The 21,340-nt window shown below is 48.3% G+C and overlaps 1 protein-coding gene across 6 annotated transcripts in view; it reads right to left on the reverse strand.

Annotated features, from left to right (window-relative positions):
- DAGLA (diacylglycerol lipase alpha) overlaps window positions 1-21,340 on the reverse strand; it is a 57,659-nt gene that overhangs the window by 15,425 nt on the left and 20,894 nt on the right. For all 6 annotated transcript variants that reach the window (XM_058846329.1, XM_058846346.1, XM_058846304.1 and 3 more), the window contains 11 exons: window positions 17,527-17,665; window positions 16,676-16,887; window positions 14,641-14,742; window positions 14,043-14,181; window positions 10,698-10,785; window positions 7,054-7,188; window positions 6,296-6,373; window positions 5,355-5,479; window positions 4,258-4,414; window positions 3,976-4,059; window positions 3,779-3,856 (listed from right to left, as the gene is read on the reverse strand). In XM_058846329.1, coding sequence (XP_058702312.1) covers window positions 3,779-3,856; window positions 3,976-4,059; window positions 4,258-4,414; window positions 5,355-5,479; window positions 6,296-6,373; window positions 7,054-7,188; window positions 10,698-10,785; window positions 14,043-14,181; window positions 14,641-14,742; window positions 16,676-16,887; window positions 17,527-17,621 — 1,293 coding nt within the window. In that variant the 5' untranslated portion in view covers window positions 17,622-17,665. The remainder of the gene's footprint in view (window positions 1-3,778; window positions 3,857-3,975; window positions 4,060-4,257; window positions 4,415-5,354; window positions 5,480-6,295; window positions 6,374-7,053; window positions 7,189-10,697; window positions 10,786-14,042; window positions 14,182-14,640; window positions 14,743-16,675; window positions 16,888-17,526; window positions 17,666-21,340) is intronic.

Here is a 21,340-nt window from a genome sequence, read left to right on the forward strand (position 1 = left end):
CTGCATTTCCAAAGTTTTGGTGTTTAAGGACTAACGGCAGCTCTTAATTAAGGAACACTCCAAGGGCCTATTCCTGGGCTTTTAGAGGGAAAACTACCCCAAATCTAATTAAATTAAACCTAGGATTGTGGATTTGGTACTTCAGGCCCTGGGACCTGGGGAAGAACAGAGAAGTAGACTTGGATATTCTAAATATTGGTGTTTTTAAAGCCAAATTATCCTATTCCAGATAATTCCAGGTAAATCTGGGAAGAAGTTTTCCATATAAATCTGGGAATAAATTATGGGAATGAATTATTCTAACAGAGACAGTAACACAAACACCAAAGGGAAAAGTGGCAGCAACTAGGAACTAGCTCCTGCCTTTTCCAGCCAACATTAAGGGAATTTGGCTCTCAGAGGACATTCATCCCAAGTTATTAAAGGTTTTTATTCCCTCGAAGTCAAGGAGTGCTGGAAGATGGGAAAGATCATATCTGAGTCTAAACAATCCTCTTCTCTGCTGAGAAGTGTTTCTCTGTGTGGTGATTCCAAATGTAGTTGATCCAATTCCAAGTGCAGTTATAAACAAGCAACTGGAATTTGGTTTGTTGCATAAATTCCTGATGACGTTACAAGTTAAATTCAGTGGGAAGTGAGCCTGAACTCCAAAAAAATGGGGGGAAAATGGGGAAAATCATCTCCTTGGCTGTTTTCCTTTAAATCCCTGTCTTGAAATGGTGTAAGTACAATGGGAATGTTACTGGGGTCTCACTCTCCATGTCAGAGATATAAAGGGATTCCTGGCTCCAAAAACAAAGAAAAAATATATAAATAATAATATATAAACCCTAAATTATCCTGGAGAGATGGATTGGGGGTTGGAGTTAAGCATGGCAGGATAACCATAGGAGAAAATCAGGGAAACATCAGGGAGAAACCAGAGGTAAATCAGAGGAAGAGCTGAGGGGGAAAAATGGCTGGGAGAAAATGAGGGGGCAGAAACTGGGTAGGAAAATCTAAATCAGGGAGAAATCTAATTCAGGGAGAAATCAGGAGTAACAGTGCTGACTCTCTTGCATCAATATCACCTCATCAAGCCTCCAGAGATCAAATTTTATTCCATTCTTACAGAACTTCTTGGATTATTTCAAAGAGGGGCATAAGAGAAGCCAGTGAGGAAAAGAAAGCAAATAAATATGGAATTTTCCAGGTCCTCAGTATCCAAAATGTCTTTGATGCCAATCTAGATACTGGAGAGGGGAAGCAGGACAGCGGAGACCCTACTCCATGGAAATGAGATTGATGGGATGCTGCCACCACCAAAAAGCACCACCGTGGTTGTGTCTTATCCCAGCTCCCAGCAGCTCCCCAGCTTCCAGAAGAGTCTCCATTCCCAATCCTAATGGAAAGTGAGCAGCAGGCTGGCCACTGATCTAAATTCCCACCGCGAATTTGGGATTCTATTTTTAGAGAGCGTGACCCAAATCCACGGTGATGTCACTGCTGGGATGTTAGTCAGCCTTTGGGACACGATTTTGGTAATTATATCCTAATGGAGACAGGGTTTTAATTATTATGGAATGAGACTGCAAACTTCCATTTAGATTTTCCATTGGAAAAATTCCCCAAACTTCATGGAATCTTGGTTTAGGTTGAAAGGGACCTTAAGGATCATCCCATTCCACGGACAGGGACACGTTCCATTAGCCCAGGTTGCTCCAAGCCCTATCTAACCTGGTCTTGGACTCTTCCAGGGATGTAGCATCCGTAAATTCTCTGGGAAACAAATCCAATTTCAAGTTAATAAAACTATCTGGGTTTAATTTTGGAAGTTCACATGTAAATAACCAAATGGACCAAGGATTTAGGGAAAGGGTATGGAAATATTCTGCACTATTTTGCATCCCAAAGGCACAAAACTGCTCTGGAATATTGGAGGTTTTGGGGGAAAACCCTCAGAAGGGTCTATTTATGAGATAAAAATGTTGGAAATTCTCATTACTGGATATTCCACCAACCTGGTATCGTGGCTGAGTTTCCAGGACTTTCCAGCAGCTCCCTGTTGTCCTCCTGGTTGGCTTAACACCAGGAAGCAAAGCTCCATAACATCCTATTTTCACTAATTTTGTCCTGGGAGTTCAACAATTAAATCTGGATTCACCACTTTAGCTGAGGATTATTTTTTAAATTGACTTTGTTATAAAATCAGTGGATTTTATATCAAAAATAGTGAAGTTGGATTCTTCTTTGACTTATAATCCCTTTTTTTTTTTGGCATTCTAATCCCTAAACTTTAGTTCCAGCTTTATTTTTTGACCCAGAATAGCTCAGAGCCCTGATAAATATTTTTTCAATTGTGACATTGGAGCTGTGGAGTGATAACAAATTTCATGTAAACATCAAGACTTGGAATTTTAGGATGGCTGATGGACACCCACAGGGATGGGTGGGACAGAATCAGCAGGAAAACACCCCAAATCAAACAAATCCTGGGAAAGCTCCCACATAGCCAAGTCCTTGTTTCCAAATTAAATGTGTAAGTGAGACACTGGATTTGTTTGGATATTAAACTTGACTCCTGGACATTAAAAATGCATTTAAAATTCCATTATCTCCCTTAGTTTTCCCTCAGGAATCAACAGCACATTATTGTCTGCAGATTAATATTGATAATAATTCCAGAGAAAGTGAATATTTGTCTCCTGGCAGCAATCCCAAAAAAGAAATAACACAAAGGACAAATAAACGCTCTGTCTGGAACAAAGGGAATGAACTGATAATGTTTCATGGAAGTCACCAGTGGAGGAATATTTTCATATAAAGATCAAAAACAAAGCAAATTTCTGCATGGATCTATTCCTGGATTTTCACTGAATCATGGAATTTTGGAATGGTTTGGACTGGAAGGGACCTAAAAGCCCATTCCAGTCCCATGAGCAGGAACACTTTCCACTAATCCACTTGGCTACTCCAAGATCCATCCTCCAAGGTATCCCAGCCCGTGGCAGGGGTTGAAACAGGATCTTTGGTTCCAACCAAACCATCCCAAGATTCCATGGTTCTATTTCCTAAAGCAGAGGGAAGAGGTTTGGTATTCCAGCAGGACACCATGAGGCAAGATGAAGTTCCCAACTCATGGCTTCCGAGGACTTCCAAGCTCCACATCCCACCTGGAGCAACACCTCATCCCCCACCAGCAGCACTTCCAGCAACTGCTCCATTCCTTCCAACCTTCACTCTGGATTTTCCTTTTCCAGCCTAGCACTGCAGCTTTGGAAGCTGCCAAATTCCTGATCATCTTAAAAACTCGGCACGTTGTTCCTTTGCCAGACAGGGGCAAAGGTCAGCTCTGGAATAAATGGATTTAGTCAGCCCAGAGCTGCTCACAGACAGAGCATCCATCTAATTTCATGGATCCGAGTCCTGCCAGTATCCTTTGAGGACATTCCCATCACAGCAGAATTTTAAGCACATTCTCAGGCTTTGATTGAAAATTCCTTAAAGGTCGTCGGAAGAAAAAGTCGTTTGAGTGGCTCCAGGAATTTCATTGTGGGTCTCCACCGTGCCTCTCCGAATTTGGAATTCTCTAATTGTACCGCGTTTTTAATTACACGCCCAGTGGTTTTAACTGTTCCCACTAATTATTTAACACCTCAAAGCCCTTCCTGTAACTCCTTTTTCAAGTAATTAAGATCGTTTGGGGGTTTATAATTAAAAAGTGAAATCATTAGAAGAAAGCACAGGATTTTGTTTGGTTTTGGGTTGGTTTGGAATCGTTTTCCCTTTGTTTTCCCACCTTGTGTCCCAACCACGTTCCGTGGTGCCCCTCAACCGGCAGGCGCTCCGCGTCCCCTGTTAGATCCGTCAGGGCATCCTGGAAGAAAAGCAGTCACCTTGCTTCAGGTGAGTCGAATCCGGGTCAGGATTCCAAACCAGGAAGGGCTCCAGCTCTCTGGAACGTCCACCAGGGAGGCGACCATGTATCGCACTTACTTTTGGGGACAGAGTTCCCCGGATGCTGATGACCACCTTCTTCTTGTCATGGTCCACAGCCACATAGAAAGGGGTTTCATAAACCTGGAAAAGACCAGGAAAGACATTCCTGTTGGATTATCCCCGGGGAAAAGGAGGCAGAGCATGTGACAGGATTTGTGTCCAAATAACAGAATTTCTTGATGGAAATGGGAGAGAAAACAGCTTTGTTTCCCTTCTTTGTCCCACAACAGCTGGAAGTGGGTAAATCCCATTGGGAAAGGGGTCTGGGATTGTCCTTACGGCATCGTGGCAGGAAGTGTAGACGATGTCCACGGAGGTCATGTTCTCGTCCAGGAAGTGGCGCCGGATGGCGATGGCATTGCAGCCGCAGCAATTGTCCTCCTCGATGGTGACGCCAGGAGCGTAGCGCGGACGTGACGGGCACAGGCAGCAACATCTGTGGGGAGGAAGCATGGCTTTGAGGCAAAAAGGCTGGATTTAGAGTGGCATTCCTAGAGGAAAGGAAAAGGCGGGCCCTCCAAACCTCATCTCAGTGGCAGCGAGTGCCAAGTAAAGGATAAAACCACAAAACAGCCTCAAAATCTGGGATCAGGTGCAGTTTTCCTTTTGAGCACCAGAGAGAGCTACAATGCAGCCAGTCCCTGAGGAATCCAATTATGGTGGGGTGGGATGGCTCCTCAAAGGATACTATCCAAGGAAGCACAGTTTTCCAGTGCTTCAACATGAAAAAGCCAACACTGACCAAGCTCTAGGTTTATTTATAGGGAAAAAAACAGGTTTAGAATCATCCCAAAATAAAATGAGAAGCACAACTGATTTTCCTTCTTTGTCTCTCACAAATAAAAGTATTCCCAAGGAATTACATTCCTCCCAACACCCCAGGAAGTGCCAAAAGCTTGTCTCCAAATTGAACCCAGTGACAGAATTCTGGCAGCTGGAAACAAACCCTTGCACTGGAGCAAAAATCCCGAGGTGGAAAAATCCAATTAATCCAAGGGAGAACAGCCCAAGCCAGGCAAATCTTGTAGGTTTTTTAATCAGGACCCAAGTGTCAACTCCCAGATTTTTGAGCTCCAAGAAGCTCTTTATGGACTTGGTGTTGTGCCAGGTGAGTTCTCTCCACTGGGTGTTCCATGCTCCAGAGAGGATGGAGCAGAGGACAGGATGGTTTGTGTATGAGGAACTGGAATAGATTCAGAAAGCCTTTGGAATACGAAGCCCAGAGACATGGAAAGAGAAAAACATGAGGAGAAAAAGGACAGAAAAGAAATCGAGCAGGGACGAAGCACCAAGGGGATGAAATAAATGTGGGGAAAAACACATTTTCTAAATGTGGGAAAACCAGGCAGGAAAAAGGGATGGGAGTGGGCACTTACGAGCAGGATCTGGCCAGGCGGCAGAGTCCACATGTGGGCTTCCTCATGAGGTAAATGGGCCATCCATAGGCTGCCAAGGCGAAGAGCATGTAGTAACACACCTCCCGGTACCGCTGCATCTCTTGCTGGAAGACACGGGACTCCCTGAGCCTGGAATCTCTTGGAATTTCTCCCCTCCCTGTTCCCTTTTTCCATAGTCAGGCACATGCTGAGTGCCAGCCCCCTCTCCCAGCTGCGCTGCGGTGACTGAGGAGAGCGAGGTGGGATAGGCAAGAGCCACCCCCTCCTAAGGATTCCTCTGCCTGATTTCCTGAGGAATTCTCTGGGTATCCCACAATGCTGCCAAGGAAGGTGTTTCCTGCAGATTTGGAAATGAGCTCCCTAAATATCCCCTTTCCAGCAGGCTGGAGGATGCCTGGAGAGGCCCACAAAGCCAATTTAGGGCCATGTGCTGTGGCTGCACCCTATAAAACCTCAGCTATCCTGGAAAGCTGGACTGGGGGTTGGAGTTAAACACAGCAGGATAACCAGAGGGGAAAACCAGGAAAACATGAGGGAGAAGTCAGAGGTAAATCAGCGGAAGAGCTGAGGGGGAAAATAACAACAGCGAAATTTGGTGGGAAAATGAGATGGGAAAATTGGGCTGGAAAATCTAAATCAGTGATAAACCAAAATCAATCGGGGTAAATCAGACAAACCTAAACCAGAAATAAATTTGAGATAAACCAAAACCAGGGATGAATCAAAATCTGGAATAAACCAGGGATAACAGTGCTGACTTTCTTGCAGCAGTATCACCTCATCAAGCCTCCAGAGATGAAGTTTTATTCCATGGAGTTTCTTGGATTACTTCAAAGAGGGGCAGAAAAGCATAAGAGAAGCCAGTGAAGAAAACAAGGGTCACAGGTGGGTTTGGAGGATCCCACATCCCAGGGACTTACCGCATTCTTCAGATCCAGGTATTTGGTGTTCCTGGTCACTGGCATTCCAGACAGGAAAGCTAAAATGTCATTGTTTGCCTGGAAGTCACAAATACACAGAAAAATTCCGTGCGACAGCAAGACAAAAATCCACTTCCAAATATCCCAACCAGGACCCTCAAATAGTTCCAGTGGTTTTATTTCTGCCTGATTTGAATCCCTACTCAAGGGAGGGAAAAAAACATTAGAATAAATCAATTTCCTACTGGGCTGACAATCTGCAAACCTCAAAAGCAGCTTGGAAAACTCGGAATTTTTTCCTTCTGCAGCCTGAATCCCAAAGCAAGGGAAAAGCCCTAATAAAATAAGTAAGTTTCCTATTGGCTGGACAATCTGCAAACCTCAATAATTGCTTAGAAATTGGGGAATTTTTCCTCCTGCAGATTGCTGAATTCTTCTCCACATCACTGTACAGCGGGAATAATCTTCCCATGCACTTCCAAGCACCTACAACCCCCTTGGAGGCCCTTTTGGGATCAAAAGCTCCCCCTGTATCACCTGCCTGGAGAGGATCATTCCAGATTCCAGACTTGATTCAGCACCAGCTGAGCCCTTTGAGATGGCAAAACCACTCAAGAAAAGCTGCTGAAGTCACCATTATTTTCCTTCCCCACCTCAGCAAGCGAGAACAGCCCAGAAATGAGGTGGGCAGAGCCACACAGCTGTTTCCCAGGGAATCCTGGAGCAGCTGGGAAGCCGAGATTCCCAGGTTTTCCCACCTCATCCAGCACGGCGCTGCGCTTGGCCCGCTGCCGCTGCCGCAGGAGAACCAGCCCTGCGATGATGTCAGAGGGGACGATGTCCAGGTCACGGAAAAATTCCGCAAAAAGGTAGGCAATCTCAGAGTAGGCATCCTGCAAAATCCAGGGAGAGAGGGGTTGGAGGAGGAGGAGGAGTAGTTTGGGTGTGGGAAGCCTCAGAACAGGACACAAAGTGAGAACTGGACTTGTTCCTGGAGCTCTGCCTCCAAAACAGCCATGAGATTCCTGCAAGGAATGCCAGATCTGGACTAATCACATGATTATTGTCTCTTCATTTTCCACAGTCCCACTTGGGGGCTGGATTTGTGCCATGTGTGGGCACCTCAACATCCAAACAGCTCACACAGGACAAAGGGAGGGAAAGGGAATGGTTTTGGCTCTATTAAACAAAATAGAGAAAATGGGATGAAAAGCTAGCAAATCCCAATCCAGTACAACCTCAGAGTCATCCTTTCTCCTCTAAATAAAGGCCATTGCAAGAGGAGAAAACACTAATTTTGTCCTACTTAAGAGTCTCTTCAACTCCAACTTTGCCCTGGGATTCTTTTACCCACATTCATCCCACACCTGAGATCCTCTTGCCCAAATTTAACCCAAATCCAGGAACCTTTCCCCAATTTTACCCCAGACCTGGGACCCTTTTGCAAACATTTATCTTGCCTGTACTTATTCCAGACCTGGGATCCTACTGCCCAAATTTAACTTCTCCAAATTTATCCCATACCTGGGATCCTTTTGTCCATATTGCCAGGCTTTTCCAGGTTTATTTGGGACAACACCCGAGCAAAAAGGCATGAAAAGTAAAAACTGAGTCACTGAATGCAGAATTCCCAGGAAAGGTGACCGAACCCAAAAAAGGAGGGACAGAAATGGAAGTGACCTGAGAGGGTCAAGCAAAAGGTCTGGAGCAGAGGGACAATGATATTTTGAGGAGAAATGTCCTTTTCCCGCTTTTTGCTCTATGCTACAGGGAAAAAGCCCACAAGACCTTACAGGAGAGTATTTTGGGAGGCTGGAGAGGAGCTGGAATGTGGGTCAGTGCTGACCTGTCACTACTCCAGCCTAAGGACAATGGTGATCCAGAGACTGGAGCAACAAAACGTGGAGCTGTACCCACCAATGGTCCATATTCGACTCCTGCCATCCAAAACTTTTCCTACAAAGATGATCAAAGCCTTAGCCTGAACCTTTATCCCGTGTTTTTATAGTATCCTTTATCCAGCATCAAAACCCACAAGACTGGAGTGCTGTGGAAACCCCGAGCACTCCAGGACGGTATTTCTCCTCTCCCTTCTTTGACCATCAAGACAGTAAATCCCTTCTCTTCCCTGCAGGAATGACCTACATCCTTTTATCCCTGCCAAACTCCTGGCGTGTGGGATGACTTTCTGTCATTTTTCACTTCCCTACAAAAGCCAGTTAAATCCCCATTAAGAACTGGGGCTCCAGGTGCCAACTCTCCGTGCCAGCAGTGCCTTTGGAAAGTCAACGGCATTCCAACCGCAGTATCCTTGAAATCCTGACCTCATCAATCCTAGCATGGCTCCTGTGAGCTCACAAGAAATGCCAAGAGCCTCCAAAGGAAACAGGACAAACACCCATTAATCCAAAGTGGCAGCTACAGCCCTGGATGCTCTGACAAAAAAAGGCCCTGATGGAAGTTCAGCGCAAATTTTCCGCTCCAAAGGAACAGCTTTTTGTGGGAACACCTGACATTATTCCTGTTTGTCCACCTGGAGTGCTCTCTGCTACAAACCCTGAAGGCTCTGAGCCTTCAGACTTCACCCCAGTTCCTTTCCCCAAAGCCATGTCCATCCCATAAAACACTTTTCAAGCCCAGAGGACAATGATCCTCTGCTGCTACATTTTTTTTTTCCATGATAAAAGTCTGGGATAGGCAGAAATGGATTCATTTCTGATCCATTACGTGCTCATTCATTCCACACGCTGCCATGCCAGGACACAACGTCAGGGCTTGTTCCTGCAGAGAAAAGAGGCTGGAAATTGCTCAAAAGCTGGATGTAAAGTGGAAATTCAACAGCACGAGGAATGTGAAGCATCTGGAATCCACTTTTATTCCAAGCTTAAAAAAAAGAGAAACGGTCACTGCAGAATGGAAAGTTTGTTAAAAAGAACTCGAAATATTTGGAATAGTTTGCAATCCTCAATAAAATAGTAGCTGTTCAGGGCATTCGGGTGCCTGTTAGGGCTCTGTCCCAGGATGCAGCATCCATGCTGTGCCCTCAGGTCAGGAGTCTCCAGCACCTGGGCAAGGTGACCTGGATGTGCTCTCAGAAGGGAAGCGCTGTGGAGCACCAAGTGGCTCTGGAGCACCAAGGAAAAGCTGCTGCGGGAGCTGCCAGGGCACAAAGCTCCTTTGGTTTCGGTTTTCCAGATGGATTTCCAGATGGATTTTCCCAGCAGATAAGCTGGGAGCTGGCAGGCCTGGGCTTGAACTTCCCAGAGGGACATTCCTGGGGAACATGGTAGCATTTCAGCCAGGGAAAGGGATCCTCGAAGGGGCAGCATTCCAGGACACGGTGCTGGATTTCTGCACAGAGCTGTGACAATTCCTGCAACCTTCCACACTCTGGAAGCTACACCTGTGGATTATTCCACAGCCCTCCCTAAGAAATGCTGTTAATTCAATTCATCACCTGGGAAGAACAAACGTTCACCTGACTCTCCTTTATTTTTCCACTTTCCCTTTGGAGCTTTCAATCCCAGCCTCATTTCTCTTCCTCTCCACGTTCACATCCCTTCCAATGTGCTCCTTTTCCCGCTGCATCCTTTTGGAGCACGAACTCTGGGCTATATTTAGTGAGGACACGGCGGCTGTGGTCGGTCCCTTGGTGTTTTCCCTGTCATTTTCCGTGCCCTTCTAACTGGAGTTAAACGTCTGGGCGGATTTTTTGGCCACTGCTGGTTTTGTTGGAATGTCCTTGATAAATCCCAGCTTTTTTCCCTGAGAGGTTGTAACTAATTCAGAGCTCAGTGTCTGCAAGTGCACAAATCTCCTGATTTTTATGACTTTCTTCTACCTTTGGGAACAATTCCCTGGTTCTGCTGGCTCCTTCAGGAGTCCTCAAACCCTCAGAATTCTGACCAAATTCATTAAATCAAAAGCAAAGTTTTCCAGCACCAAATTTTGACTTGCCTCTCCGGCAGATTCTCAGGAATGCTGGTGAGTCCCACCCTCAGGCACCAACCTGCTCCCAGCGATTCTAAGGAGAATGGAATGATAACTTTTGGGGAAGGTATTTCAAGGCCCTTACCCTTCCCTTCTAAAGAACAGAAAGGGAAAATCCCAATGGCAGCACATGAAAATTCCCATGGATCTATGGATTAAACAGTTTTTGACCATCAGGAAATCCAGAAGGATTTTGGTGATTCTTCCAGGTTTTTGTTTTCCCATTTCCAAATTCTCCTCCTTAAGGGTGTGAGACTGATGGAAACAACAGGAGAAAATGCTTAGGAAAGGGCTGATAAAGGGAAACGGGAGCTGCCCAGGAAGTGCTGCCGAATGTGATCCTAACCTGAGGGAAAACAGGGATTTCTCCCACTGGTATTTTGATTTCCAACAGGAGATTTTTGGTACCCACCGACTGTGAATCCTTTGTCCGTGTGCAGCAAAGGAACACTTTGAGCCTGCGTGTCCAGCTGCTGGCTTGCCCCTCTTCCAGGCGGTGTCTGGGAATAAAAGGGAGAGTAGGAATGTGAGGAGAGGCAGAACATGGTGTAGGATCCAACATGGAGTGGCACAGCCTGTGTTGTCCCTGGAGAAATGGAATAAGGTTCTCCCAATCCTCCTTTCCCCCAGGCCGAGCCCCCTCAGCTCCCTCAGCTACCCCTGGTGCTCCACACCTCCTTCCACAGCTCCGTTCCCTTCCCTGGATATGCTCCAGAGAAATGTGAATCCACAGGATCAAGCACTGTGTTTGGATACCTGGTATCCTGCCTGAATGGGATGCATGGAATGAAGCTCCTGTTGGAATTTGGCAGCTGCTCCATGTGCCAGGATGTGCAACCACTCAGGAGAAAAAAATCTACCTCAGGATGAGGGAGTGGGAATGGTACAAGAGACCCTGAGCATTTCAGACATGCAATTTTTCCAAGTCACAGAATCATGGAATGCTTTGGATTGGAAGCGACTTTTAGGATCATTGTGTTCCACCCCTTGCTATGGAAGTAGGGACTGATTCTGTGCCAAAGTGCCAAGCTCCCTGAAGTCCACAGCTCCCCTTTTTTTTTTTTTTTTTTTAAAGGAAACACAGATTTAATCCAGGTCAGAGCAATCCAAAATAAAACACCACTCCATTTTCTGGCAGGGTATTCCATCAGGATAAGCCCAAGCCCAGAAACTGGGAAGCAGCTGGAAGGAAAAGATGCTGGTAAAGGAATATTTGCTGGAAATGCAAGGAGCAGATCCCCCAGGCATCCATCAGCTCCCGCCTGAGTCCTCTGAAACAGCTCTCCATAACCTTTCAGAAGAGGAATGGGAATATGACTGGCAGCAGGGCTTTGCTCCCCCAGGTTCAAAAGAACTCCAGAATTTCCCAGGTGAGGTTCAACAACCAAGTGTACTTTGAGCTATTTTCCCCTCCATCTTTTCCCAAATTCTTTCTTCCTAATACCAAACTTCCACACACTCAGTAGGAACTCCAAAGCTCCTTGGAAAATCCTTGGCACAAGAAGCCAAGCCTTTTATTGGGTTGTTTCTTTTTCCCAGCCCACACACACTACGATGCCACTAGGAAAGGAAAACCACCATGGGACACAATCCAGCCAGGCAGAGAACTTCCTCATCTATTCCTTGGAAAGGATTTCTTTCAGCAAGAGGGAGAAGTTGGGAATATATCCTTTGGAAACAATTGTTTGAGCAGTGAACAGTCAAATTTGATGTTTGTTTTTCACATCATAGCCCACAGCGTTTGCTTGTTAACAGCTGTTAACATTCCCTTTCCAGAGAGAAAATCCATGAACAGCAGGAACAAACTCTCCATAAATGTTGCAGGCCTGGAGGGAAAAACCCGGCCAAGGGAGAAAGGCCTTCACTCGGCTTTCTGGAATCTCAAAATTCCCCCCAGAGGAGATAGTACTGGGGTTGGTTTGAATTTACTTTTGCAAGCTGTGGAGCTCAGATTTGCTTTGGAAAAATCAGCACAGAATTCTGGAATGGTTTGGGATGGAAGGGACCACAAAGCTCATCCAGTTCCACCCTCTGTCATGGGCAGGGACAGCTCCCACAATCCCAGATTGCTCCAAGCCCTATCCAGTCTTGACATTTCCAGGGATGGAGTAGCCACAGCTGCTCTGTGAAAACCATTCCAATGCCTCACCACTCTCACAGGGAAGAATTTTTTCCTTGGATGCAGTACTACATCCACAGTATTATCCTTATCTTCCTGGGAATGCCCTGATCCCAAGCAGCAATCACACACTAGGCACTAATTGCAAATATTCCAGGCTACTGTAACATACTGGAAAGGTCAGGAGGAATATCTGGCATTCCACAATAAAACCCAGGCTCCTTCCCACAGAACTTGATGCACTATCCTTAGACAAGCCTGATTTTCCCTCAAAAGGGACCCCATTCCAAGTCATTGGAATACACAAACCCAATGAAAAAAGGGAGTGTTTGTCGAAAGCCTCATTTTTTTATCCCTCAGATCCTGATGCCCTCCAAAGCCACATTCCTCAAGGACAGTCACATATCAAAGGAAACAAAGCCTGTTTGTGTTGTCCCCTACTGGAAAAAAATCCTTTAGAAAAAGCTCTGCTTGGTGAAAAAAAGCTTTTTCTCTCCCCGTCTGGGGAGCTCCAAGATGGAATCAATTCTTAATTAAAAGATCCAACTGCCAACACAAAGGGAATTGTTCCTTGGCCAAGACTAAATAGGAGAAACCTCCGGGCAAAAGGTTGGATTTTGGAAAGGAAAATAAAGGAAGAAAAGGGATTTGCAAGGAGATGCTGCCTCAAAGTAAGGAAAATTTAAGCACAGACTCATTGTTTCCATGGAAAATGCTGCTATGGAATATGGACTGATAGTTTGTTGTGGTCAGCAGGGTCCATGAAGATCCACAATTACAGCAATTAAGGCAGAATCCAGCTGGATTCTGCATGGCTTTGCCTCCTTTGGATGCAGGTGCCCACACACAGCACCTGACAGGGAGCTGCATCCTCCCAAAATTCCCCTCAGCAGAGCAGAATGCTCCCTGCAGCAAGGCAAGGAGAAGGGCAAGATCTCAAAAAAGCAGGACACCTGTCCAGAAACCTTGGCCTTGGAAGCTGTGGCTTCCCCATCCCTGGAAGTGTTCCAGGACAGCTTGGACAGAGCTTGGAACAACCTGGTATAGTGGAAGGTGTCCCTGCCCATGGCTTAAAAGGCTTTAAGATCCCTTCCAACCCAAACCATCCTGGAATTCCCTGGCTCTGAGAGAATTTTGGGTGCTTGTAGCCATGAGGATATGGTATTGTTAACTCTGAAACCCTCCACTGGTTCTTTCCTTAAATCTATGTGTCCCTGGATAGAAGGGAAATTCTGTCTGCTTTGAAGACAGGCTGGGAGAGCTGGGAATGTTCGCACTGGAAGGCTCCAGAGAGATTTAAAGTGCCTGATGTGCATCCAAGAGAGCTGGAGAGGGACTTTGGACAAGGGGGGGCTGGAGGGACAGGAGAACAGGAAACGGCTTCCCACTGACAGAAGGCAGGGATAGATGGGATATTGGGAAGAGATGCAACACTGTGAGGGTGTTGAGGCCCTGGAACGGATTTCCCAGTGAAGCAGTGGCTGCCTCATCCCTGGAAGCATCCAGGGCCAGGTTCGAGCTACCTTGTCTAGTGGAAGGCATCCCTGCACACGACAGGGGGCTGGAATTGGATGATCTTTAAGGTCCCTTCCACCCAAGGCACCTGTAATTCTGGGATCCTATGGAATGCTGCCTCACCTGAGGTTGTAGGTCCTTAGGTTGCGCTGCCGGCGCTTGGTGGCGCGGAGCTTGACAAAGGTGCGTCCCGTGGGATCGAAGACACACAGCACGGTGATGCACACACTCAGGATCACCACCCAGTTGCACACCACCATTCCTGAAGGAAAAAAAAAAACAGGAGTCAGGTGCTCCAGCCCTTACTTCCCACCCCAAACTCCCACAGCAAAAGGAAATCCTCTGGAAAGGCTTTTAAGCCACAGCTGGATGAGTCTTCCGGCTGTTTTATGGGGCCATTAAATGCTCCCTGAGTATCCAGGACTGCAGCATTAACATCATCCCCACCAGGAGACTGGGAAAGGCTTCCAGGAAAACAGTAAAGCCATTCTGAAGGGAAAAAGCGGAATTTACAGACTGCCCTTCCCTAGGAACACAGATCCCTGCCTGAGTGCCGGCAGCACAGGCTGATGAATGGAAGGACTGTTCCGAGCAATAAACAGGAAAACAAGCCCCACATTGACAGCTCCCATCCACTTCCCAGAGTCAATCGGCACAGGCGGGAATGAAGGATGCCCGCCAATCCATCAGAATGCACCCAGGCGGCATTCCAGCTCCGTACCCAGGGTGACACTCTTGGCTGTGATGTCGTTGCAGGAGGTGTAGTACTGCGTCAGCCACACGATGCCCACGATGGCGTACACGAACTCAATCACCAGGATCGCTGGAAAAAACGGGAACAGCACAGATAACAGCAGTCTTTTCCCTAAGGACGAGCTCCTCTCCCCATTTTCTCGCAGGGAATAGGTATAAAAACACTTCAGAAGGGGACATGTAAGGAGATGAGCCAAAAGTGCGATGTGTTCCAAACAATTCCAAACAAATAGGATCGTGGAGGGATCAGCGCCCCTGGTTGTGTCACAGGTATGAATCAGAGATCCAGACCTTCCTCCCACGCCGCTGGAAAGACTTCCTGAGGCAGCAGGAATGACAGGACCCAAACCTTAACTACCTCAGACAGCTGGCCTGACTCATGGATCTAAAATAAATCGTGTGGATCCAGGATTAATCCTACTCACTACGCTTAGCAAACATTGTCAGCACCTTTTCAGCCCTTCCCATAACAGTTCCAAGGAGACAGCGCTCAAGGAGCTCCTCAGCTTTGCACGTGACTCTGACAGCAAACTAAGAAACTGGGGATTAACTGCAACAAAAAGCCTGGGAAACTGCTCTAAAGTGCCCATCCTCCCACTTTCTCCCCAGAATTCCAAAGGACACGTGGGCAATCAGGTGTGGAGAAGGTGAATACCTTGCTTGGGATTGCCTAAATTTTGGTGGAACTGAGACGAAATCCAACCTGGCTTATCCCACTCACCCTCCTTATCTCCTGCTGGCACAGAATCTTTCCATAAGTGGCTTTGCTACAGACCTGGAAAGACCAGTTCCAGGAGACAGAGCTTTCCTGGGCCAGGAATCAGGGCTGGGACTAGCTCCTGATGAGCCCAATTTATGCCTGAGTTAGGTTATGCTTCCCTTGGCTCCTGTCCCCTTTGCCTGCTGCAGGACAGGAGCAGCAGGAGCAGGGATGAGACATTCCCAGGTTCACATTGGAGTTAACTCCCTGAATTCCTCTGCATTAAACAGCACATGCTTAAATTGGGACAGTCACATGGACCTTGCCCACGCACTGGTCACGCTCCCACTTCCATCAGCACAACTGATCAACCTCCAGGAGCAAAAAAGCCAGGAAAGAGGGAATACAAGACCCAAAATCCAGAGAAAATCCTAGTCCTGAGCACACAGAGAGTTTAATGAAGAAAAAGGGACATTTTGGGGGGCAGGAAAACCTTTCTTTGGAGTCTCCCTACCTCCTCTGCCCCACTTAGTCTGGTTTTAACACAAACTGCCAGGCTCTCCATGCTTCCCTAGGGAGACTGGCTGGGAAGCTGGAGAGGGAGATTTGTTTGCTGCTCGCGTTAATGACTTGCACTGAGCATTCCAAGTCTTCCACACTGAGCTTTCAAGCAAGGTTATCCCTATTTTAGTGGATTCTGCAGGAAAACAACCCAGCAAAAAGCAGAGATGCAAACCCACGGGATGATTTGTTTGGAACGGGTTTGGCACTGCATCTCCAAATATTTTTCTCTTCATTCGGCACAGAAAAATCTGATTAAATTTCTATACCTGGAAGGCAACAGAACCCAGGGAAAACAAGCTAAAAGGGAATGAGGGATCAAGGAATAATCTTTTCCCTGCTCTAGTTTTTGGAGAGGGAGCAAGACAGGAATTGCTTACAGGAAGAGAAAAGGGAGTGAGCAGGTGGAAAGCCTATTTTCCTCCCAGCGCCTGGAGGGATGGATCAGCTGAGTCAAGAGGCAACACCTTGGGGTCAGAACCTTTGGGATTTACGCCTCTATCCTTGGAAAATGTAGGGGGGAAAGAGAGACAGAAGGGGAGCAGATTCCATGAGAGGAAAAGGAGGCTATTTGGGACATCACCCGCCAGTCTGACAGCCGCGACGAGGCGCAGCCCATGGATTCATCGGGATGCACGGCACATCCCGGCAGCCATCTGGCCGTGCCAGGGGAGCCGTGCTGGGCAGGGAGAGGAGGCTGCAGGGAAGAGCACATGGAAGCGTGGAGGCTCTGGCCGCTTACCCAGTCGGACATAGAGGACGTACTGCATGGAATCCCGCGGCTCCGTGTACAGGATGCTCCCGCGCATGCTGAGCCAGATGATGGCCAGCTCGGCGATCATGCAGCTCAGCAGGATTCCCAGGTAGCCCCGGCCGTGGTCCACCAGGTTCAGGGAGCACGTCTCGTTGGGATTGTACACCAGCCCAAAGAGCACCACCGAGAGGATCACAAACCTGCCGGGCAGGAAAGCCAAGGGAAACCACGGAATAGCCCACAGCTGCTTCCCTCCTCAGTGTCCCACAGCTCCTTACAGTAATCTTCATTTGGGCCCCAAATCCCCACAAGCCATCTGGAGGCCCAGCTACCCTCATCAGAACCATTTCATCCTGTGCCACATTATTCCATGGGATTTGGCATTCCAGAGAAATTGTGGCTGCCACATCCCTTGGAAGTGTTCAAGGCAAGCTGGATGGGCCTTGGAACAATCTAATGGGAACTGTCCCATCCCATGGCAGGGGGTTGGAACTGGATGGTCTTTAAGGTCTCTTCCAACCCAAACTATTCCAGGATTCCATGCTTGTTTTTTCTGAGCTTCTGTACAGAAACACAGTCGTAAATTCCAGTGGAGAATCTGGGGTGGCACAGGAGGATACAAGGAGCTCTGGTCAGGCTCTTTGGAACTAGACTAGAACTTGGAACAGAGCTTAGCTACAAAAACAGAAGCTGGAAAAATGTTGGTGTCCATCAGGAAAGCCCCAACTAAACTTTCCACCCCGTGTAGCAGTGCAGGAAGAATTCCTGGCAGCCGTGCCAGGAATAGCCAGAAGAATTCCTGGGCGAATTCCAAGCATCCCTATGCCCTTCTCACTTACCAGGTGGTGTGAAGGAGGAAGAGGAAGACGGCTGGCAGAACCAGGTCATCGCTGCCCACAGACCAGCGCCGGCGGAACACGACAATCCCTGGCATGGCTGGCAGGTCCCGGGAAGTTCAGCAGGCACAGTACTCACCTCCTGGAAAAGAATGGAAGCAAACCTGCTGCTGAGCCTCTCCAGCCCCCTCTGGAGAGCCCCACATCCACCTGGGAGCCATCCTGGTTTATCCCAGAGCTGCTTCCTTCTGGCACCAGGGGGCACAGCATGCTCGGAAAGAAGGGCCAGGAGTTGAAGGAGTGGGAAGTATTAGGTGAAGCCGGTGTGAAACTCATCCAGCTCCACTTCATAGGATTACCTGGAATCCTGTTAGGCTGTGATGGTGAGCAGCCACCATGGGATTTGGGACAGGTTATCCTGGCCACAAATCTCTGGAAAACCCTATTAACTGTGTTTTTCCATGGACAAACCTGCTGCCAGACTCTTGTTGTTCAACAATTCCCCTCCATTTGGCTCAGGAAGCCAAAATATCCATTAACAGTCAGTGGCAGCATCTGGGGAACTATGGACTGGCTCCCAACAGCACTTCCAGTGAGGATATTGGCTCCTAGGAGATCTCCCCCTGGACCAGCAGGAGAATCCTGCCAGCTCCACATCTCTGTCGCTTCCGCACCAGCTCTGACAGGCACAACCAATTCCAAGGTGGAAGATTGAGGAGCTGCTGTTCCTCCCCAGGTTTTGTTTGTGCTCCTATTTTTAGGGCTTCCCAAACCCTTTGGAAAATAGAAACAGGAGCCGTACAAATTCACGAGACTGCACAGGGTGCTCCAGCCTCCTCCAGCACAGCCATCCCACTCCATCCCAGCTGGCCGTACTCCAAGCTGCTCCAGAGGGACTCTGCCAGCACACCTCATCTCCTGCCTTCCTGGCCCAACACACGACCCACAACCAGGAATTTTCCCTGCTTTTGCCAAATCTGGGAAGGCGTCTTTGCAATCTACCCACGGCCACCAGGGATTTCTGGATTGTGGCATCGGTCCTGCCCTTCTTTCCATGCCCTAAACCCTGTCCCACCTTTTACCTGTGCCACCAGAGAATGCTACATCTCACCTGGGCCTTTTTGCTCCAAGCTCTCCCAACTCATCCATCTCAGTTCCGAACCCCCCCAACCTCCCAATTCCCACATCCATGCACTCTGCTGGAGTGCTCCATCCATGGCTTGCAGTGGCCACACTGTTCCAAAGCTGCACTTGCAAATCTCTAAGTGCTCTTGGATTTTTGCCTCTGTGAACACAACAGCAAACTACCTGGTCAGGACAAAGTGTCCTCATCCATTACTTACAACAGGATTTCCAACAGCATTCCCAAGGGAATATCACTTGCAGTATTTCCTGTACCAGGCAAAAAACCCCACACTTGGATATGATACCCTAATTTAGTGCTGTGGGTAAAACAAATTAGAAAGTGGAAGACATCCATAGAATTCCAGCATAGTTTGGATAGGATGAGAGCTTGAAGGTGATCCAGTTCTATCTCCCTGTCATGGATTGGGACACCTCCCACCAGTCTAGGTTGCTCATGATTTAAACCAAGTTGAACCTTCCAGGTAACACAAATGCTGGGTTTGGGACAGCCCATGGCACCAATTCCTGCACTGTCCCACTAAATCCAACCCAGCAGTCAGGTGTGGTTACCCCACCACTTCCCAGAACATCCCAAATCCAGTGTCTCCTCTCTTGTGCCGACACCCACAGCCACTGGAATGGATCTTCCAACCCGGTTCAGCCACCCATTACTGAAAACCTACACAATTCCCTCAAATTCCAGGAGATTCCATAGTTAACAGGCTGCTTCCAGCCCATCACTCAGTTGAAGGAAACGCTCCATTCCACAAACAAAGCAAATGCAAAATTCACACGCCATTTGGATTCTCACTTCCTCAGCAAAGAATAATCAGAGCACTGGGTACATTCCAGCTCTACCTTCACTTCTCTGGCCATCTGGAGACTCCCTCCCAGCCCCATCGTGCCTGTCATTCACCACCTGGAATAGCTGGGATATCACAAACCCCGGATACACCTCCTGCTCTCTCGCTGCCTTTGGACAGCACTTCCCAGCCCAGCTCCGTTCCCGTCATCCCTCGGCTGCATCCCACCAACGCACTTTCCGGAACTCTTCCACCCCTCCAGTTGGGCTCTCCCAGTTTCCACCACTCTCTCCCAGTTTGAGAAGCAGATATCAACAACGGCAACAAATATCCAACGTGGATTCCTTATCCACAGCAACAGATGGGGACAGAGCAGAGAAGCCTGTCACTTGCTGTCACATATGGGAATACTGACTGTGGAACTGTCACTCCACTTACCAAGCTCCCAGGGCAGGAACATTCCCAATTAATTCCCAAAGACTCCTGAATTTAAACCAGGAGGTTCGGGCTTTCCCCTGCTTTGGAAAGGAGGGAGATGATGGAAGGCCTGAGACTGGAAAACCGACCAGAAAAAGATCTTGTGAGGACTCCTCAGATTTATCCCTGCACAGCATATCCCAAGAACCGTGTTTTAAGATGCTGAAGATATGATCCAACAGAGGAATTCGGAGGAACCGGAAGGCTGGAGTGCAAACAGCCCTGAGACCACTGACCCCGGCTCTGCGACAGCAAGAACCCTCACACTGCCCCTCAAACTGCTGGGAAGAGCCAAACATTCCCAGGATCTTGAAAGCTGAATCCCAGTAACGAGCAGCCCCAAGCTCCCAACACTGAAACAAGGCAAGCACATGCACAAGGAGTCCCCTCGGAGCCAGGCAAGATCTAAGGAAGCAGGAATCTTACATGGCATGTGGTCCAGCCGCTGCGCATCCTTCTCTCCCAGAAGGGTATTTCAGGAAAAGTGAATATCCAGGGAGACAGGCATCACAAGCTCAGGAGGGAACAGCAAACTCTCCCTGCAGCCATTGAATATCCCACTCGGCAAAGGGAAGCACGGCGTGGGAACTGGGATCTGCCTGCCGACAGAGCCGGGCATCATCCTCAGAGCGACTCCCTCCCTGCACCTCATTTATCCACCGGGAATGCCGAGAGCCAGAGGTCGTGACTCCCCCCTTCCACACCCCCCAGCACCCTCTGGAAGGAAGTGACATCATCCCTATTCTGAGGAGATTGTACGTGGATTGTGGGAAGGAGGACTGGGAGCGAGAGCGGGCGATGCTGTCAGAGATGCGGAGCCGGGAGAGGAGGAAAACCCTGGAGCGGCACAAACCTCCTCCCTCTTCCCACCGAGAAACCGGGAATGCTGCCGGGAGCCCTCGGACACGGCCATGGCATCGGGCTGGGAAAGGCTCCTGGCCATGGACTTTCCAGTGAATGGCCAGGGGGAGGGGACTTGGATGGGACACAAAAGGGACACACAGAGGGGGCCACCCGGGCACAGAAAGGAGAGACTGTTCCAGAGGAGCCTCTCCCGGCCTTTCCAGCCGTTAATTCCTTGTGACATGCTCTGGGCTATGACAGGATGTGGGGGAAGGGGAGAATTAGCTGTCTGTAGGGAAAGGCTTAGGGAAAAGAGCAAGGGAGAAAAATGCTACAGTGAGACAACATTCCAGCTAAACCTCGGAGACTTAGGCTAATCCAACAGCCCATCCCATCTGACAGGAGCCTCCTCAGGGAGAAGTACACCAGGAAATAAAGCTGAAGGAAACAGGCTGTGCCTGGATCCTGCATGCCAGGAGCCCACCCACACCACAGCAACACCCCCGGAGTCACCCACTCCCTCCACCCAAATCCAGGCAGGATTTGCTCCAAGCTCCCAGAATCGCAGA

This window comes from Poecile atricapillus, chromosome 1, assembly GCF_030490865.1.
Source record: "Poecile atricapillus isolate bPoeAtr1 chromosome 1, bPoeAtr1.hap1, whole genome shotgun sequence".
Taxonomy (NCBI): domain Eukaryota; kingdom Metazoa; phylum Chordata; class Aves; order Passeriformes; family Paridae; genus Poecile; species Poecile atricapillus.